The sequence below is a fragment of the Labrus mixtus genome, chromosome 7, assembly GCF_963584025.1.
Source record: "Labrus mixtus chromosome 7, fLabMix1.1, whole genome shotgun sequence".
In the NCBI taxonomy this organism is placed as follows: domain Eukaryota; kingdom Metazoa; phylum Chordata; class Actinopteri; order Labriformes; family Labridae; genus Labrus; species Labrus mixtus.
This window is the reverse complement of record NC_083618.1, coordinates 10,767,588-10,783,644: the sequence shown is the minus strand read 5'-3', so window position 1 is coordinate 10,783,644 and position 16,057 is coordinate 10,767,588. Positions and strand designations below refer to the sequence as shown.

The following is a 16,057-nucleotide window of genomic DNA, read 5'->3' as shown; positions in this document are numbered from 1 at the left end:
TATTTATTAGGACTAAATCCTGTAAAGAAACCTTCTATCAGTTGTGACAAACACAATGAAGATAAGAGTTAAAATATAAAGCAAACTGGTACAAAGTTCAAAATCATCAAAATATGACACAAAATTTTATTGATCTCTCGTAGCATGGATACAATTTAAGAAAAATACAAGTTTTGCATTGCTTATACAAAGTCTACATTAAGTAGCCTGAAAAAGTGCATCTCTGTGATTGGCCTGTGGTGTCAACAGCATCAAATGTTATATCCAAAGATAACTCAATAAGAGTAACTCATGCATACTGTCAAAGACAAACAGTGAAACTAGAACCTAAACATGACATGTTTCATACATCAGGTTCAATGTAGTCAAAACATTTGAGACTTTGCATAATACATCATATGTCAGAAAATATAGTAACTTCCTCATTGGTCAAATTAAAGGGCTTAGGCTATTGATTGTAAGTAGTTCAACTTAATCATGAGATTGTTTTATGCCAGTTCAATGCTGTAAGTACTACATTACCCATGTGCCTCAGCAGTCTTTGCTCCTGAGAAGAAGAGAATGAGGCTTGAAAGGGCAACTTTCAAGGGAAAATAACTCATAAAAGCTTGAGTATACTGGACATTAAGCAGTACAAAGGTTGAACATTGCTATCATTTGGAATGTTAAAGAAAATTGTATTTAATGTGACTGTCTGAACATCAGTGAAAATACTGTATAAGAAAAACATATCCAGTTGTGGGTATGCAATTGGTAGCTTAGCATCAAAATCTGTTAGATTGAAATTAACACATTAACGCCTAATAAAGTGGAATAAATATGCTGGACAAAATTTAAAACTTTAACACAGAACAGAAAAAGAAATAGGCTTAAACATATTTAATCCAACCTCTGTGTAGAAAGTCAGCGGCATAAAGAAAGAAGGGCCTCCCAAACTGCCAGAGCCCAGTTGTAGGCAAAATTGTTCAATTATGCTCAAGGGTCACTAAGTCAGTGTTTAAAAAAATAATAATAATAAATGCAATTATAAAATATTCTTTATAAGATGAAAAAGAAGTTCTCAATTGAAAATAGTAAATTTGTTGTCTGCATTAAACTTTCTATTTTACTCAGTTTTAAGCAGCCTCTTTTGAAAAAAAGAAGAAAAAATCTATGATATTACAGATCATTTGAAACAATTTAAAGATAAATGATTTTAACTGCTGAATGTTCTTCTAGTTGGCCTAAAGGTAAGATATGTGGCTTTAGATCTCCATCTGCAAAAAACAGGAAATAAGACTTTGTCCGGAGTGCTTGTTTCTCTTTTGCAAAGATCAACTAAACAAAGCAATATTTAGCCTACCGTTGTAGCACACTCTGACTTCCCACTGTTTTGAAATACATTTGTAGGATTTGAATATAATAAAGAAAATACAGAATCAAATGAACTTTTCTGTATTACAAAATATATAACACAAATTGCTAACAGAACCAATAATCAATGTATAAATTGATTATGTATCCGCTGCTGTTGATGTCTAAATGATCAGTTTCATTTTTTCATTGTCAGAGAATGGGAGTGCCTAAAAGTCAGTGCATTTCGTTGACAGTTGACAAATTTTCATGGCATGTATTCACAAACATTCTGAGAATCCTCTCACACCGGCTAAGAGGCTTGAGGGGAGATTCTTAAAAACTTTTTCATGATTCTAGGAATGTTTTAAGAATTTTGTCACGAGCATCGAGCAAGAAGCAGAGTGTACATCCCTGCAGATATAATTCATAACAGATTTCAACGTTACATTAGGCAGTTTCTTTGCCGGTGTCGTGTTGAGCAGCTCTACCAGGAGTTATGCCTCAGGTTTGCATACAAAAAAGCCCATCTTATGCCAAAGAGTTGTCTCTTTCTTGTCAATCTTCAAGTTAGCTTTAAAGTCTGGAGGCTTACAAACTTATCTCCACTAGCATAAAGAATTAATCTCTCCAATGTAGCCATTTAGCCACAACAGTTGAATACACGTACATACTCCACATGCAGCTTAAAACCAGCGGGCTGAAGACACTTCCAGAGACACAATTGCGCAAAATCTGGTAATATTTCTGAACCTTTCCAAGGTTGTTTTAACTTCTCGCAAAGTCTTTGCCGGCTTCACGCAATATACGTGTAAACAAATGCACATTGTCTAAAGGAAAGGAGTAGTGCCCTATGTGTGACTTATAACGGTGCAGTTGCACTCAGATACTTATGGTGGGCGCCAAAGAGCACCGAACCAAACTGTTATTATTGTAGCTTTAAGTAATTTGGGCGCATTCCTGTTGCCCTATTTTTTGGGGGGGATTGTTGCATGAATGTAAGAATTTGCATTGTTTCTGAACTTGAAGCCTGTTTCTCCCTCTGAAAATCTGCTGAGGCTCCGCAGCTTGTTTGCCCTTGTCAGTAACTGTATTTCACAACCTCTAGATAAAATCTCTGTCATCAAATACTTAACAATGCTACATCATCACAAATTTCATTGCTTTTAGGTCCATCGTATGCATGCAGAGATATTTTATTCTTTACCTACGGTGAATAAATGAGGCTATGGAGGGGGCACACTGAAACATGGACACATGAATCATCTTAACCATAAACATTAAAAGATTGCTTTAACTGTAAATTCAAAACTTCATAAGCTCCAATACGGTATGTGTTCTATGTAGCTGAAGAGCAGAGACATTCAACCATAAGACAAGACTCATTGCTTATTGTCTTGGACGCAGACTTGATATGGTAAACTATTGGACCTGGAAGTCTTCTAAATATATTGCTTATCATTATGTAGCTTGTAAAACTTGTTAAGTTTAAGGTACAAGCGTAACATTTAAGACATTATCAAAGTATCTCACATTTGCATCTCCATCTCAGCTCCCCCATTTGCCTTGTATTCATTGGCAGCAGGACCAAGTGTGTTCTCCGGGTTCAAAGGGTACTGCTCAGGTTGCTTTGCTGTGCTGTGTGTCTTGTTTTCAGGGCGACAAAGTTGCCTGAGGTTCTGTAGGAAGAGGGTGTCCACATAAGTCAAAATATTGAGGTGCAGTGTAGTTTTTCCCTACATATAATTAAGGAATACATTTAAAAAAAAAAAAAAAAAAGGAATGACAAACAACAGAAGCATTGGTTTGCTCCTTTAGGGTTTCTTCCTATGTGAGTTGTCAATGAATAACACTTTCAATATTTTATATGAAAAGGAAGAAAGTAGCTGAATAAAACAGGAAGGAGCACTGATCTCTGCGTCCCAGGACTTGTACTTAAACTCCACCATGAGGTCAACAAACGTCTTGGATGAATGAACAAATGGATGAATTTGAATATATTTATTTACCCTCAATATGAATATCATACATTATTCCCTGACTTTCCATTTTTGACATGTTAACAGATACAAACCCCCAGTTTATTCTAATAATACGTTTTGGCTGTTGGAAATAGTGTTATTAATGCACTGTGGAGAGATGTGTTAAATTGATTTGACCCAGCCTGGATTTTGGATTTTGCCTCACCATGACCCCTTTAACTCTGTTTGCCTGTCTGGATTGGTTTCCTTCTAAATTCTGTTAGTAAAGACCGCTGCTACTGAACTGAGTCGTGCATTTGGGTTGATTTAGCCATTGAACGATGACAATAAACACATTTAAGACATCAGGCTTCTATTTTTTTTTCATCCATCGACTATTCACTTTAGCTACAAATCAGGTGTCAAATAATATTCCTCTGATACTTCCTGTTCTGAGTACATACCTGGCCCACCGTCCCTTTCATCTGAGTTATCTTAAAGATCATCCACAGAGGAACCAGTAGAACACAGAACAGTCCAAGAGACCAGCCCAAAGCATAAGCCCAAGTCGGGTAGACGTAGGTTTTGTTGAACTTGAGAGGTTTGTATTTCACAATTGAAAAGATGAAGGTACCCTAATAGGAAGAAAAAAAAGATAAGAGTTTTTGTAAAAATCAGTGAGGTCTCAGTTAGACAAAGTTCAAAGTGTACAACATAACCTTAACACACATGCATACATTATGAATATTTTACTGGTCAAATATAATTCAACCTATATAAACAAATTTATTCTGAAAACCCTGTGTGGAAACTCTTGTGAACTCTGGGTATGAGAGTGTATGTATTGCACAGTAAAACGACTTATTTCAGACAAGGCTGGTTTTAAATTTACAGCAAATATTAAGCATTACAAAAATAAATTGGGGAAGGCACTCCCCTCTTTCAACTTGACAATTCCTTCATGTAAAGTGATTAAAAAATATATATTTTCTGAGTCATGTGAGAAAGTGCTTGACTGGCTTACACAGAGGCCTGGGGACAGTTTCACAAAGATACACTTTGACTGCAGATCAAATGAAAAGTCAGATTCAGGTGATCTCTATTTGTCAGATTTGCAGAATCTGTCACAACTGACAGGGATTTTGAAATGGGAAAATGTCCTGGAGTAGTATCCGAGTTGTATTGTTTCTAGTATTTCTGCTGGCTTTGGCTGTTGACAGGTTAACAGTCCATGTGGAGAGTAAAAGAGGAGGAATGCAACCCAACCTCAGATCTCATCAGTGATTGACTGACAATGATTTAGCTTAAACTGATCATCATAAACAGAAAATTGCATGTGAGTGCACCACTTAATCCGATCCTATAGCTACAACTCCATTCTGGCTTCTCAAGATGCTAGTCGGATTGAAAGAAACAAAAAAATGCATGTTCAGTCTCAGCTAAAAGTTGTTTTTTTTTCATCCCTACCGCTGGTTTCACCAGAACCCTCAAAAGTGTTGCAATCACCTGTGGAGGCTTTATTGGGGTCAAATGCCAAGAGCCAATGGGCTTAGAGATTTCACCTCAGAGAGATGTCTGCACAATACTGCCTCATTCTTGGCTATATGAAGCAAGACTTATATGGATTATATCATTGATGATATAAGCCAATGTCCTCAGTGCTGTATGTTACAAACTTTTGATAAGAACTTAAACACAAACCCAGTCTTATCACCAGACATAATGGCCTGACCTTGTTCCATGTAGCCCTCCCAGAGGAGGAGAGGCTATTAGGGCAACACATACTTTGTCTTGGTACACACATACTTAAGGCTAAGAAGTGTATATTAATGTTTCAAGTATTGCATAGCCAATGTAACAAGCAGGCTTTGTTCACAAGAACAGCGTTGGCATTTCTTGTTTGGATGACTGCCTGAACTGAGAACACTTAAGATCAGTTTGAAAAGTTAAAGCTGGTTTGTAGTTTCATTAATGGTTTATTGCTCTTTCATCATCTTCTAATTTATAATGAGCTATGATTTCTTTTGGTCTTACAGTATATTTATCAGTCATTTTGAAGATACCGATCTCATTCCTCATATCCTTGTTTTTGGGGTCAGAGTCTATTTGAAGTATGAACAAGTGGTAGGCAGGGGGAAGAATGAATGGAAAAGGTGTATAAAAAGGCCATGTTAGTTCTGTTTAAAGTCAGCACACACTATGTCTTTTGTACTCTTCATAATAAACCATAAAAACATTGGGGGCTATATGATTCCCTAAGTTCTACAATCCCTGCATCATCTCCCAGTAGGAGATATTTTATCTGCAAAATAGACTTGTTTTTGTACTCTCTGTAACAAAAAACCACTGTCCATATGTACCTCATTTTTTTTTTCTTCAAATCTTCAGCTCATTCACTCCCTTATCCCTCACCTATCACCACTAACAATACATTGTTATAGAGAGATAGTGATAGAAATAGAGGACATTTTGATTTGTTTATTACACAACTAACTTACTCACCAGACAAACAGTGGGGGTGATGTAAAGCCAGCAATACTTCATGAGTGGCCATGGACGATAACCTATCATGTCTTCAATGTTGTCGTAGAGCTGATCTGCTCCTGTTAATCACAAGGAAATAAACATCCAGATTTATACTTAGAAGGTGTTTCAGTCATCTTTAAATCTTACTTGGTAAATATGTCAGTTTGTTTCAAAACAAACCCTCTTTAATTTCTGTTTTTATTACATACGTATTTGTTTATCATGATCCAAATGGTCAATGTGAGTTCATCAACGTCTAGTATACAATATAAAGACAGGATCTTAGCATATACAAAGGCATACAAATGTTCTGCTAAGCTGCACGGCCACATAGAATTAGGTTAAAATATAACAGTTATACAATACTGATCTGCAAAGTGCTTTAAAACAAACCTGGTTTTACATTTAATGACTGGCCAAACCTTAAAGTGTCAACATGTGGTTGACACTATTTTCTGCTAAATAATCACAGTACTGATAGTCAATCAAGTCAAAAGTGTCAAATCAATACCACAATAAGCGTCAGTCATGAAGTGTACACTTATCTATGCAGATTGTCGACAATCTTTCATCTAAATTTGTAGAGGCCATAACTGTTACGCAAACAAAGACATCAACTAAACATAACATAATGGTGTGGAATTACTCTCAACATTCTCCGGTGGCACGCTGTTTACGTCATTGTGAACAGTTTATTTTACATTATAAATGTTTTAAAGTGCTATAAAAAATAAAAAAAAGGAAAGTGCACCACCAAATTTTAAGGAGTCTACAAATCTAAGCAATAAACCTTATGTTCGAAATCTCTCACTGAAAAACATCGCTCACTGTTGTTTTAAATCTATTCATTTACCAGTCAAACCATTTGTATTATAGTAACTCAATCCCAAAAGGACAAAAGTCTCCCAACATAAGTAAACTATGAGATGATTCAGATTTCTCCTCATGTTTTGGAGGATTAAATAATCAGAACAACCAATCCATACTTTTAAACAAGACTGCCCTCAACCGTATCACTGGATTTATTCACTAACACTTTCAAGTTCACACATAAAAACTGAGATCAAGACACTTTATATACCATGAAAACAATTGACATCTTAAAAAGGCCAAAGAAATGTTTAAAAACAAGTAGCATAAATATTAGCCTTGCTAATCTGAGTATACTCAAACTGGGATATAAATTCTAAATATGCAAACAAAAAGGAATTCATTGGGTTTTTAATTGGGATTAAAAAGTACCGTGTGTATGCTGTTGTTACATTTTTCTCACCGTACCCTACACCTCTCTGAGGCCCCGTTTAAATCCCTCTTGATATACAATAGGGGCAGCGTGAAGGACATTTTTTATAAATGTACAGAACTCTCTCAAATCTTTTGTTTACATTCAAACTCAAAAACAAGTACCAAAAAGACCAAACTCGCCTTCTGAAGAGGATTAAATGTCAATCAAGCTAAAAGCTTAAAAATAAATGACGGAGAGAACAAAACTAAATGCTACAGAGCACAGGCTCCCAAACTTTTCAGCTCATGACCCCAAAATAAGGGAGACTGGGGACCCCCCACTGTTCTTTAAGGTGGTTAGTTAGGTATATAACGTAATGACAGCCATACACATACTAATAAACCTATTCAAAAACTAGTAACACAAAATAATACAACAGCCTAAAAACTATTAAAAGAATTACACATTCATTTCATTTTACTTAATGATATTATGTCTTATATGACATTGGACTACTTTTTGTATATTTACAATAATGGGTAAAAAGATATACTTAAGCACTTTTAATTGATTTTTAATTTTTTATTGAAGGCATCTTGCGACCTCCCTCTTGGTGGCTGGCGACCCCCCTGGGGGTCCCGACCCCCACTTTGGGAACCACTGCTATAGAGGACCGATGAATAAAAGTTAGGGCAAGTGAGGGTATCTACATTATCAAGTGACCTGGTACTACAGATGTGAGTTAATATTGTCAACATTAAACAAATAATAAGGAAAGTGTTTTCTATTTGTATTGTAAAAGCCAAAATCTCAAAAGTAGTCCCTTACAAACAGAGATGAGCACTCACTCAGACGTTTCATTGATTTGAAATTAACCGAACCCAACCAACGATTCATCATGAGCCTTCTGAATACAACAAGCTAGTGGCTTCGCACATCAGGTTGGTGCAGGGCAGTTCAAGATCAGCAGACTGTGGAAGAAGAGAGGCCTGCACACTTTCTCAAATGCCACAAAGAGCAAGTGTGCGAGCCTATCTTCTTCTAAGATCAGTGGTTTGACCATACTTGAAGCTAACAGCATGACCAACCACTGAATAAAATGCTTTTTAGTCATTTATTTAGTGACTTTGCTTTGGTTTTTAGCAAAAAAAAACATGAACCAAACCTTGAAAAACCTCAAGGTTTATGTATTAATTGCTTTGAATTGCCAATGTATGAACATATTTTACCTTAAAATGTGACTTTATTGTTTTTGTACAGCCTTAGGGCTGATTTAAAAAAAAAGGAAAATATACAAGGCAGTTTTCAGGAAAAAGAATGTGTCATTTATGAGAGGGACGAATGTCTCTTTAACATCCCTGCAGGGCCAACAGTGTTGAACAATTTACCTTTCAAATAGAGTTTGCATAAATCAACAATTAATTGCTACCCAACACTCTGTGGCTTCTGGCTTCATGCATCACAGAGTGTTTTATGCCTGATCTCAGTTCTTGTTATTGTATGGATAAGCAAAACCATAACTTTAAATATTTACTGTTTTGTTGTTGCCATAATCCCCAAAAGAAAAGAAAATCACGCAACCTCACACCTTGCTTCAAACAGAGACTACTTTTTACATGTTTGTAATGATTGATTTTACGTAGACACACACTGACTTCTGCCCCTTTGTAACTTTACTGCTGACACAGTTAAAGCTGTGACTTCACGCCCCCTGCAGATTTGAAAAATAAACTTTAGATAAATTCTTAAAGATTTATTTTTTGGCTTTTTCTGCCTTTAATGGAGAGATAGGACAGTGCATCGAGTCGGAAATCAGGGAGAGAGAGTGGGGAACGACATGCGGGAAAGGTGCCACAGTTGGGAATCGAACCCGGGCTGCCCGCTTGGAAGACTACAGCCTCCATACATGGGGGGGGCGCGCGCACTAATCACTGTGCCACCAGTGCCCCAGATAAGACAAATTCTTAAATTGACCATCATGACTTTTTACTGGAATTAATAAAATGTAATGATAATTAAAAATATTAGAATATATACACACATACATACATATACAAATACATCTTATATTTAGAAACTAAGATCTACTTGGTCAGCTGGGTCAGTATTCTGACATCAATGTCATAGGTCTACATATTTCATTTATACCTATACCATGATCTTTTCCTCAACCTAACCAAGTAATTCTGGTCCCCAAACTGAACCTCTACTGTGAGTGTTTCGTTTCCTTTCATGTCATGATCATAGTTTGGCCAAACATTAGCTACAACCCCTAGATACTGTACGTATGCTGCCTCTGATGAATTGTGTTGACTTTAATGATCAACAAATTATATCAGAGTTTGAAGCAAAAGTAAAGTGCGATGCAGCTAATTCCCGATAGTCTGGTGTATTCCACTTCACTTCGCTATTTTGGCCGTTCCCAAGAATGCAACCTCTTGCCTACAGATTGTAAGCACGAATGAAAGATAAGTCCAACAACTTGTAATAGTTTAGCAGCAAGAAAACATTAGTTAATGAGTATAATACTGATTATTTCAAGCAAGGACAGCCATGTAACTCACCATAAATCCATCCAACAGCTACTGACTGACAAACTGAAAGAAGTAGTAGATTGTTTCCACTGCAAACATAATGGTCAAAGAGTTGAAGGAAGTACAGGCCTCCCTGCAGGATAATAGAGGACTGGTTGTTAATGAAAATAAAACACCAAAAAAGACATACACATTTGTGAAAATTACATTTTTCTTAATGAAAAGCCTGCAGGTGACTACATGTCCAGTGCAAATGGTAAATCAACAAAAAAAAGTAAATCACTGATAAATTAGTAAGGTCTGGCCTTTTTGAACAGAGCACAAAAATGAAAAGTTATTAAAGAGACCAAGTTCTCACCTCTGTGACAAGAAGGAGGCCGAGAAAGAAGCAAACAGAACAGAGAAAGAGCAGCAGCAGTTCTCGACGATAGGCTCTTCGAAACACAGTGGGAAACATGTCTGTCACTGAGGTCATTAGGCACTCCAAACTCACAAACTGCCAGAGACACGGAACGAAGAGTTAACACAAATATTATTAATCTGTCATTGATAATAACACTAAACTGAGGATTCAAAAGTACATGTTTCCATCACACCTGCGTATCTGCACCCAGCAAGATGACCATGATGAAGAAACATATGGCCCATAACTGAGGAAATGGCATCATAGCTACTGCACGTGGATAGGCGATAAAAGCCAAGCCAGGTCCTGTATTTGAAAACATCAATTTAACATTTTAGATTATTGTGCATAGTGTTCAATATATCTTATCATGAGCATCGGCACATGTTTTCACCAACTTCATTATGAGTCATTATTACAAAGTCTATGTTTTATTTGGGCTAGAGATTATAATCGGAAATAAAAAATAAGCACAAGAACGAGTAATGTTCCCATAGCTGACACAACATTTTTGGGTCAGAAAGTTGCAGACCTGTTTTTTGTTCAAAATTAGGAAGAGGTTAAATCTGGATCAGATTGACTGTACAGCTGAAGCTTTGCACGTATGTTTTTGTTGGCAAATAAAGGCTCCTCTCATAGGAGTTGTCTGTGCTGGCATTGTTGATTGTGGTTTCAGGTGTGGGTTTGGGGTGTGTGTGGGAAACTTTTCCATCTGTTGGTGGAACTTACATTTCCAACTGATGGCAAAAACACTGAAAATGTACTTAGTTTGAATAAATCATGAATAAAGACATTTGGCAGCCAAGCCAAGCAGGAATTTGTGATTTGAGAGACGGGACAGGACGAACCGGACACACAGGACACACAGACGGGGCAAAAGTCAGATAGACGAATAGGATAGAATCCAGGAAAGAATGGAGGGGTCATGCTGATTGAGCAATCTAGAAGTACTGCATATTATGGTTTGCTGTAGTTTTAGTAACAAACAAGAAAAGAAACATTGTTTATAAATAATAGAACAAAATAAAAATGAATAAATTGAAAAAATGAGCAGTAAAAGACATTTTTATTATTTTTTTTTAAATAAAAAAGAGAATCACCACTAATCCATTTTAAGGATAGCTTAGATTTGACATTGCTTTCCATTCAAAAAGGCAAAGCAATAGCAAAACCAGGTTAATGCTTGTTTTAATTTAAACTTTAAGTATTACCTAAGCTTTAGGTCTACATGATCATGCCATAAAATAAAGGTATTTTAATTGGTTAAGAGATAGTCAATTGGAGTTTTTCCTGTTTTTCTATGACTGCATGTATCCCAACCCAAAGTAAAAGAGACCTTCATACAAACACTTTTTTGAGTTCAGGAAGCGCTCCTTTTCACAGGTTTTTCTATTGTTATATTGGCTTAGTTTGCATGACACCATTTTTTAAAAGAATACCCGGTACCTGTAAGGCCTGCTACCTACAGCTTTGCCAATGAAAACTACAAAAAAAATTGAATCAGCCTAGTCAAACAATTCATAAAGAAACGGAAAGTTTAAATCATACAGGGCCAGACACTCCTGTAATTAAAGCACATATAAATAGCTTAACTTTCAACTCTGTCTATTACATGTAATTATCATGTAGTGGTCTTACCAGAAGCAGCCACTTCAGATATTGGCAGTCCTTGTTCATAGGACATAAAACCCAAAACTGAGAATATAGCAATCCCTGCTACAAAACTTGACCCGCCATTCACCAAACACAGAACAAATGTGTCCCTGTGGAAACAAGGAAGAAGAAAAAAGTTGCTGTTAAATATGTAGATGATACCTTACAAGAAGTAATGTCAAATGTTTTTATAATGGATTATCTTTGACTGCATGAATTAAGTACTAAAAGCCTGCACTCTTTGTGCCTGGTAGCAGGGGGCAACTCCACTTGTTTGCAAAAACAGAAGTCAAACTGTTTAGATATGTATGAAATAATGAGCCTCCTTCTTAGTTGATTTACTAATTCAACAATGATTTGATGATCGCACTCACTAGTTCCAAGTGTTTTCTTCAAGACAGCACAAGATTTACTTTGGTAGGTATGGACCAATTTAGAGTATACAGAGAAAAACAGCAGAGTACCCTAAGGCTGTGTATACTTGTGATTGACAAGGTGCTACCCCTATAAATCAGCACAGACTCCCTTATTTCACCCTCAAGTCCAATTATTGTGAACTCAACTCAAAAAACAAGATGATGATGAGGCCAAGATCCTAAACTTTATTTTTACTCTGCATTGATGATGACTGCATTGCATATTTATATTATGACTTAAATAGGCTTTTCCTGTAATGCACATGAGTCTCTTTAAAAAGTCTAAACTAAGTGGTTCTGAGTTACTGTATTAAAAACAACACTACACTCTTAGCAATCTACAAATAGAGCATCAGGTGCATCAGTTTACGGTTTACAGTAGGACTGTATTTTATTTGTACAACTAATAAGACCAGTAAAATAATGGAAAGATGCTATCATCATTTCTACACAAATTTTAAACTGACTTTAATAATTATTCTGCATCTTTAAGAGCAACCTAAGGCTCCTACGTCTTACTTAATGATTTAGTACTTGGCTTTTAGTCATTTTAGTCCGGTTTTCATAAAAATAGTGTTTATATCATAATCACACAGAAACTGTCAGTACTTCTTCTATTTTTTTTAGCACAAATGTATTTCAATGAAAGGCTGTCATCCTAGTTATTTGACAGTATATCTCAGTCTTTTTTCAAGCTCATATGCCAAACATTGTTGGTTTCAGTTTCTGAAATGTGAGGATTAGGAAAAATATTAGACTCCCAGGCTACATGTCTTTTAATGATGCAATATTCAAAAACAGAGCAGAGAACACTTACTTGTAACAATCATTGTTATACTGATTGTAACTGCCAAGAGCTGTCAAACTCCCCTGACAAATCCCAAAAGAGAAAAGAACTTGTGCACCTGCATCCATCCAAACCTAAGCAGATGCCAAATATTAGCAAACCTTTACAACTTACACTATGATAATAGTGTAGACTGTTGCTCAAATATACAGTATATTATAACATCCTTTTACACTATTTGAGCTTACAGAAGAAGGCATTTGAGCTAGCAGGCTGTCTTTATATTCAAATTGAATGTTTGAAACGATCACTTACTTGAGGGTCCACCAACCTTGTCGGGTCAGGATACAGGTAGAAGGCTAATCCGTCCATGGCTCCTGGTAAAGTGAGTCCACGGGCCAATAGAACAATAAGCATCACATAGGGGAAAGTGGCTGTAAAGTAAACCACCTGTCAACAAAAGACAAACACAAGTTTCTGCTTTTAATGTTACTACTCAAATGTAATTTCTGGAATTTGACAAGTAGCTGCACTAGAGCAGCTACAGTATATAACATAGGGGGTGGGGGTGGGGGGGGGGGTGGAGTTAATAAAGAGTCATTGTAAAATATTACTTCATTAACATGCAGCTCCTTCAGAAATACAACATCAAACATGAAACACCTTAGCCTGTCAAACCTTAGCAGCAGAGATAAATGACTACACTTTTTACTATGACTCATGATTTATAGTGTAAGAAATTAAAGGACAGTTAAGTCCTTATTTATAGTCTTTGGATGGACTACAGCTCAATAAGGAATTGCTTGTGTTTTCTGCAGAATATCAGTGATTACCATACTCCATTATTATCAGCTTCATTTCAGTTTCTCACTGCTTTTTCCGTGTTTACAAAATATAGGATTTCTTTTTTAATAAATGCCCTGTTGTTTTTTCCTCATTATCTTTTAAGATAAGCTTTAAGCTTGTTGTCTGACTACCATAGAGGGGCATGTAGATACATTTGAACCGTTATGTTCTTGCTTCTTGTATTTTTTCATGCATGCAACAATAAGCAAGCTCAAATTCGATTGGTTGTTACTAATTCTTGTACTTTATTTTTATTTGTATTTATCTTATCTATTCTGTTTAATGTGTATTTTGAGCTTTCTTGTCTGTGCTGCTGCAACGCCCGAATTTCCCCTCTGGGGATCAATAAAGTATTATCCTATCCTATCCTATCCTATCCTCCTACTTCACTTAAGGATTCTGCATTCATAAGCCAATGGTAAAATGTTTGATTTAATTACTCTTTCAAAGCTATAGCAGAAGCACACAAACACCCACATAGATTATCTAATCTATTGTGATCTTCCAAATAAAGATTTCTACCTTTCCAGTGGATCTCACTCCTTTCCAAACACAGAAGTAGCACAGGACCCATGCCAGTAAGAGACACAAAGCCAACTCCCACCTTAGACTACCGACCTCCTCAATCCCTCCGGATATACCCAGAACTCGCCTCCTGTAAACAAAAACATTATAATACCAAAACTATCTGGACACAAAATCACTGGGACCTACTAAGCAACTACTAATTTTCAAAATCAGTGATCACATTGTCACATTAAACTCTTTTTTTGTCCCTCAACTAGTTTATTTTTAATTTTAGATGGAAATGAGTAATTAAGGAAAATCTCGAGACTTAAGAGTTGCTTTTTACCACAAGTGAATATTTTTGGTTTAGCATGTGACATGGAAAAACGATGGATGAGTCATTTGACATGGAAAAACGTTGGATGAGTCATTTGTGTCTCTGAAGCTGGCAGCAAGTAACACAACACACTAATGCTATGTTAAAAAACAATCTGGCCAAATGTCTGGTGGAAAGAAATTCTCTTCCTTCACTGAGTTCTTTAACACATCATAAAAATGGTCAAACATGTTTTTATTGCCTGAACTAAAGTGTACTACATGTTCTTTATGGTATCTATTTAAACAATTGACCATGACTCTGCCAAAGAAACGAGTGACCATTTTCAAATCCTGTATGTGTGTCTTAGCTGCCCAATGTGTGAATGTTAGGAACCAAATACATAGGATTAAAATGCAGTTGACAAAATTGAAAGAGGTTCTCTTTTTGGTCTATTTTTTTATTTTTATGTTTAACTCAATAAAAGAAAAGTTGACAGTATTCTTGGCAGATAACAACTAGTTTACATCCAATATAGCAGCTTTATTTTATAACAGAAAGACAGAATGCTAACATATAACAAACACATTATGTGCCCTACTTCCGTGTGTTGGCTTGCTAACATGAACTAATTAGCACCAAAATAACACATACATAGTAAGGCTGCAGCAGATGAAAAAGTTCAGCTTTATGGTAAGGGTACTTGAATTATCATGTTCATGCATGAATTAATGTGTGAATTCATTCATATATTCATGATGAACTATCTGTAATACACATTTGTTAACAGTGTCTCATACCTGACTTCATACATTCATTAATGCATTAACTAAGGCATTTCAATCATCATGAGTCATTATTGATGTTCTTGATGTCTTCATAGGTTTGCCATGAAAGTAACAAGACTAAAAACTGACCAGTCTGCTGAATTCCAAGTGTTGTAATCATGATTACTTCAGCATTACTTGTGCATGACTTCATTGTGTTTGTGGCTCCTCAAATAAAGTCTGAGTCTTTAACACTGTTAAATAACATACAATTATTGGTGGTATGATTGTGAAATCCCAACCAGTCAAGATGTATAAAGCAATTGTCCCTTATCTATCAATTATCTTTTGAACATCTCATCTCATCCTTTATCTCTATTCGGGTATCATATATTTGAAAAATATAACTCCAGACTAGATCATAATTTTTGACTTTCAATTATTTTGTAGGGAAACATAATATCACTTATCAGAGAATATAACTTTTTATATATTTAAAAACATGTCATCATTCTAAGAATTTTCTAATATTACTGTCACTATGGAGCAACTACTAAGGAACCTTTGTGATTACAGCCCCTGGAGCTGTATTAATCAGTCACAGCTTTTGAAAGAATGTGCTATACCTAGCAACAGGGGTCAACTAGGCCTTCTCACCTAGATAAGAGTTTCCTTGACTCCTTACTACTTTTTAAAGCCAGGAGCTCTCTCAGATGATTCTCAGGATACTTCTTACTCGTGGCTATTGTACATTTAATTCGGCACCAAAAAGGCATTAAAAAAC

At 36.0% G+C, this 16,057-nt stretch overlaps 1 protein-coding gene and 1 long non-coding RNA gene across 2 annotated transcripts in view; both read right to left on the bottom strand.

The window, feature by feature from the left end:
* Window positions 1-112: 112 nt before the first annotated feature.
* The window catches only part of LOC132977917 (sodium- and chloride-dependent GABA transporter 2-like), a 23,996-nt gene continuing 8,051 nt past the window's right edge, over window positions 113-16,057 (bottom strand). Inside the window, exons 6-15 of the mRNA XM_061042840.1 lie at window positions 14,206-14,338; window positions 13,153-13,287; window positions 12,868-12,971; window positions 11,620-11,744; window positions 10,175-10,287; window positions 9,937-10,074; window positions 9,609-9,711; window positions 5,796-5,896; window positions 3,758-3,928; window positions 113-3,011 (exon numbers count right to left, since the gene is read on the bottom strand). Coding sequence (XP_060898823.1) covers window positions 2,862-3,011; window positions 3,758-3,928; window positions 5,796-5,896; window positions 9,609-9,711; window positions 9,937-10,074; window positions 10,175-10,287; window positions 11,620-11,744; window positions 12,868-12,971; window positions 13,153-13,287; window positions 14,206-14,338 — 1,273 coding nt within the window. The 3' untranslated portion in view covers window positions 113-2,861. The remainder of the gene's footprint in view (window positions 3,012-3,757; window positions 3,929-5,795; window positions 5,897-9,608; window positions 9,712-9,936; window positions 10,075-10,174; window positions 10,288-11,619; window positions 11,745-12,867; window positions 12,972-13,152; window positions 13,288-14,205; window positions 14,339-16,057) is intronic.
* Window positions 15,029-16,057, bottom strand: part of LOC132977920 (uncharacterized) — a 4,991-nt gene continuing 3,962 nt past the window's right edge. The window contains exons 1-2 of the long non-coding RNA XR_009673857.1: window positions 15,529-16,057; window positions 15,029-15,470 (exon numbers count right to left, since the gene is read on the bottom strand). The exon at window positions 15,529-16,057 is cut by the window's right edge and continues 3,962 nt beyond it. This is a non-coding gene — a long non-coding RNA (uncharacterized LOC132977920). The remainder of the gene's footprint in view (window positions 15,471-15,528) is intronic.